Source organism: Dendroctonus ponderosae, unplaced genomic scaffold, assembly GCF_020466585.1.
Source record: "Dendroctonus ponderosae isolate FM_Combo_2020 unplaced genomic scaffold, Dpon_F_20191213v2 Dpon_F_20191213_2, whole genome shotgun sequence".
NCBI classification, from domain to species: Eukaryota; Metazoa; Arthropoda; class Insecta; order Coleoptera; family Curculionidae; genus Dendroctonus; species Dendroctonus ponderosae.
The window spans coordinates 1,858,473-1,863,839 of NW_026018165.1; the positions used below are offsets into that span (position 1 = coordinate 1,858,473).

At 32.0% G+C, this 5,367-nt stretch overlaps 1 protein-coding gene across 2 annotated transcripts in view; it reads right to left on the reverse strand.

The window, feature by feature from the left end:
* The window catches only part of LOC109536953 (neuropeptide CCHamide-1 receptor), a gene marked incomplete in the record, with an annotated part of 72,704 nt that overhangs the window by 3,586 nt on the left and 63,751 nt on the right, over positions 1-5,367 (reverse strand). For both annotated transcript variants that reach the window (XM_048663935.1, XM_048663934.1), the window contains 2 exon segments: positions 787-1,028; positions 4,674-4,999. In XM_048663935.1, coding sequence (XP_048519892.1) covers positions 787-1,028; positions 4,674-4,999 — 568 coding nt within the window.

A 5,367-nucleotide genomic window follows, 5' to 3' on the forward strand; every position in this document is an offset into this window, starting at 1 on the left:
ACGTGTGGAACACTGTTAATTTAGCAGTTACGTTAAATACCGACCATCCCTATTAAAAAGTTCAGCCAATAAGAGGGTGACTTATTTCCATTAGTATGTTGCAATTACTTCTTTCTGACCATTTTAATCTTCATAATACTTATTACAATATTGATGCTATCCATGATTATTAGAATGTAATTGAACACGTGGAATTAGAAGCGATTAAGTAAGTCCAAGAAAATTTTTTGACAAATATTAAACATACACAACAAATACTTACTTTCTGGTTAGTGAAGACAGGCCAAAAATTGAAGTGAGAATCAAGATTATTTCTTGTGTTAAATTGGTTAGCGAATCAAAACATTTCAGTCATTCAACGCAAAAAAACTTAGTTTTTCAAACTTAAAAGGTACTATTAAAAGGTTTTATGAGGGTGAACGTTGAACTGATCCTGTACAAAAGTTTTTAATAGACTCTAATACTGGAGATTTTATTATTTAAATGGCTTCATGTAAAATTTAGACTTTAATTAGGTCCATACTATGTAATATTCTAGTCAACTAATAGTTTCTTAATTCAAGAATTTAGTACTAATTTAAAATATTTCATTTTAATTTTCCACACTATTTTAATGTCAAATTCCTATTATTAAATAAATTCTGCATTAAAAGAAAATATTTCGTATTTCATTCTGCCTTTTTCGGTTCTCATACTCGTAATCATCTCGAAAAATGTTTAATTTGCAAATCAGTTGAGTAAATATGCAAGGAATTTAAAAGGCATCAAATAATTGTTTTTACTTACCTGTTGAAGTGTTTTCGAAAAGCTCCACTCACAAAGTACAGTGCAACTGGATTGACACAGGAATTGATGTAACAGAGGCAAAAACCAACGATTCGAAGATAATGCCAGAATGGATTATACAGGTCTTGAGCTTTTTCCGTGAAGTAGAAAAACAGCATAAAAGCATGAAGCGGAGCGAAGCAAATGGCAAAAACTGCCACGAAAATCAGTACGGTTACAGCTACTTTCTTTCGAGCTTTGATCTGAAAAAAATGATAGAAATCTGATTAACATTCAGCAATAGGCAGTGCATTTTAATACATTATTAAAATGTGCGTCGTACCATTATAAAGTGTGCAATTCGTATTCTGTTTGAGTGAGAATCTTCGTTGCCCATTTAAAGTAGCAAGTTAGATTTATTTCATCTAATTGCCCGGTCCCGTTTGCAATACATTTTAATAACGCATTAATAATATTCATTCACCAAAAACGTTTCAGTGTAGCTTTTTTGCTTCCTAAAATTACATTTTAACGATGTTGGGAAATTGCCATCAGTTCATCGTGTTTAATTAATGTTCCACTATCAAAGCTAATACTCTTCCTCTTCCTGTAATTAAAATTTTAAACTTTATAAGTACTTATTTCAATGGCGTTTTTTTAGTAATATGTTTCAGCGAAAACCTGATATAACGTTTCGAATAAATGCCAGGCGTTTCTCAATTGGGTTAGTTATTTTTTTTTGAGCATTCAACAGTAGGTAGTAACTTGGTTATTGGAGTTTATGATTTTTGGGATGAAATTTTCCAAGTTAATTTAATACTGGGTGCACGAAAATGTTGCTTACAAAAATTTTCCGACAAATCAAAACAACGGCGTTTCTGGGCCTTAAACTTTTATTTTTAAAGTTATTTTTATTCAAAAGAAATTCCTGGGTTCCAGTCAATTTTATTGTTTACCATTTGAAATGTTACAAAAACGTTTCGGTGTTTTTCTCCACCATCATCAGTTTGTCTAAAATATACATTCACAGTCGTTATTAGTTTAAAAGAAGAGCTCTGTTAAATATACATATTAAAATACTAATTACAAACATATTTGTTTTTTTTGTTTTGTTATTTTTATTCAATTTCTTCTTCTCCAATTGTAAACAAATTTTGCAAATTCCCTACAAGTGTTGCTTAATTACTATTGGCGTGAAACAAAAACTACAACGTTTTCACTTTTTGGTATTTGCTAAATAAGAAAGTATAATGAAAAAAACCTACAATAGCACAAAAGACAGGTATGTCCCAAAAATGTGTAATTTTGAAGACATAAGATTGATTTAAGAAAGCAAATGTTGACAAAATAGTACGATTTAGAAGGATTCAAAGGTGTAACGAAGTTTTGTCGTAAAAAATGAAGCAATTAACATTTCGTGTCTTTGCAATTATGGCCGAAGCACTATTTTGCTACTAGTTATCAAAAAATGTATTAAAATCTGTTAACAAAACTTTTTTTAACAGTGTATAAACTGCTGTAAGAACTTGAGACATCCTGCATAATTGCCCCTTGACTATTGAGTTCATCTTTTCCCAACGCCCTGTACAGCAAACGATTCGAGCTTCTTTCACATAAAGGGTTAACAATAACTGAACTAAAAATTTCGGATTTAATAAGAACTCCCTTTTATTAAAAAGTTGGAAATTCAACAATACAATACAATCCACAACTCGCGCGAATAAAAGCTTATATCGACAAATCGGGAAGCATTCTTCCTTGACACCAAAAATGGTTAATCGAATTTTTCAATGGTTTAATATCTTTTGCCAAAAGGAAAATTAAAACCACATGTTTCTGGTTTCTAGCAGTATATTGGGGGTTTGCACAAATATTTTTACTCAACCCATTATTGAGTCATATTGTGAATTTTCCATTAATTACTTTTCTATAACGTTTTATTACTGATATTACTGAGTAGTGAAAAACTGGAAAAAGTAGACTTTTTTTATGTTCATGTAACAAAAATCGGCCAAACTCTCGCTTACACCGACCACATTTTATTCAAGTCTAGCGAAAGCTCGAAGCGTTTTCAAAGCGCTAATTTTCAAAGCTGGTGCTGTCTCGACCCAATTGCTTAGCCGGCAAAACGTGTGAGATAATAATTAGATTTGACACCACATGATGCATTTGTTTCAGAAATGAGCGGAGAATATTAAACTAAGTTGGCGCAAAATTTCAAACTACTATTTTTTGGTTTGATTTTCAATTTTAACAGTGTTCAGGCTGTGTAAGCATCAAGAACTTTAATTTGATTAAGCCAAAGCACGCTCGAGGCCCAGTTTTGAAAGGAAGCTAAAATTGTTTATATTTGTACTGCAATTAACTTGCTGAAATTAACTGAAAAAATATATTTCTGTAATTTCAGCAAAACAGGTGACTGAGACTGAGAGAATACATAAAGAACGGAAAAGATAAATTGGGAAAAATACAAACTAATGATAGTCTCGGTTCTTTTGCTACAGTAGCTGCTTTCCCGTTTATACTTTCACTATGTTGCTGATAATTAATGAAGTTATCTTGACTGATTCATTACTCAGTTTCACTTATTCAATATTAAGGCCTTTTGGCACAAAACGGTATTACATAAAGGTGTATTCTGATCTATCCTTCAGGTATAATAAATTAATTTTATGTTTCTTTCCAGGTGAGTGAGCATCCAATTCATCTGCCCCGGTTAACCATTAGGAGCGCGAAAATAAGGTAAACGAATGTATATTATCCCTGTGTTGCAAACCTTTAAATATATTTGTCAAATTTTAAAAATTAATGATCGGCCAACGAATATATTGAAGACGAGCGCCTTTACATTTAGGCTTAAGTATTTTTCCGCAGCAAACTCAGAATCGATATGCAATTTATGTATTGTATATTACACCGTGAGTTCGAAAGGTTTAAAATAAACTCAATAAATCATTTCACAGGCATATTTTTTTTTCTATCGCTAGCAGCCGATAATTTATTAAATGAAAACGTTATATTTCCAGCATGTACCAAAAGGGTTCATTTCACTGAAACGAGCTTAACAAAAGGTCTTTCAAGTTTCGAATTGTAATCTTCAAAAATTAAATTTATTATATTTAAAAATCACGAAGTATTTTGCAAGTCTCCTAACTTTATTAAATTATTTAGATTAATTAGATATTAATCACCGGAATTAATTAATAATTTAAAGCTAAAATTAAAAATCGTCTAATGACCATGCATAAAATGAGAATTGTATATTTTTAGGCATCCAATTGGATTAGGAAACCAAACCGATTTTAAGTTAATCAACAGAAAAATTAGTCTCTGCAGTTTCTCTTTAATAACTCTAACGTTACGGATGTTACAGCTACAGTCAAATTTAATTTAATTATCTACATTAAACGAGCATATTTTGAGATAAGAGGAGCCATTAAGAGTTTAATTTGGCCGTATTATTTTCATTAACTCCTTTGAAGTTGCCTAAACATTTTGCTTAAGAGGTGCTTGAATATCTCGCTATTTCTGATTAAGGAAGAACATACAATTTCAATATCGCTTAACTTTGAGAGGTGGAAGTAGGTCGAGAAAGCCGAAACATTGAAAAGTGGTTTTGGTAGTTGAAACTGTGAAATGAATTTTGCAGATAAGTGGTACACCAAATTTATAGTCTTACATAAGTTTCTAAATAACGCATATTTGGTTTGTTTGGATTTAAGCGTAATTTATGGCACTGCTCTTATTGCAACGTGAAAATTAATTTGTGCTTCACACTGGTAAAAGTACTAACCTTTGCAAAAAACAGCATATTTTAAATTACTATCTTGAAACATCTACAAACCCTTTCAGCGCCATAAACACCAGTTATTCGTGTTAAATATGCAAGAAGCTTTTTATATGCCCACCTGTCTGTGCATTCCCTGTAGCTCTCCAGGCACATTTCTTGTGCTCATAATAAGAGATATGGCCATGCTTAAGTAGAATCCAAAAATTATGAAGAGAGGAATGATGTACAGGACGAGAAACTTGGCCATCACCATTACTTGAGGATACGCTTCGTTCATCCAGTGTTCTGGAAAAGGGTAGCACACTTCTATGCAAAGACTGCCATCTTCATCGCATATCGCTTTGATGTGTGAACCGACCAATGCTGGCATAGCGCATAAAACCGCAAGCAACCATATGGCAACAGCGGTTGCAACTGTTATTCTTGTTGCTTTTTTGCCACCACCTGAAATAAAAAATATTGTGACTGAAATATTTTTTCAGTTTGCGTAATTTAGAGGAAGATGTGAAAGTAAGCGAAAAATCCATAAAGTGTGCCAAGAAATTGTTCAATTTGTCGGTTTAATTTTGGTGTAAAATTCCCTCACATCTCTATGAAATCTAATGTCTAAAGTGTAACGATTGAACGTTGAAACGAATAAAATCCGAAAACACTGGAAAATCCCGTAGTATAAAGCCGGCGGTATTTATGTGAACTCAGACAATTTTTTGATTGCTTCAATTGGCAAGATCACAAGCCTTGGAGGATGAATGTTCTAACTTTATTGAGATATTACGTGCTATATAAATAAAATTGTAAATATTTTACGAGCC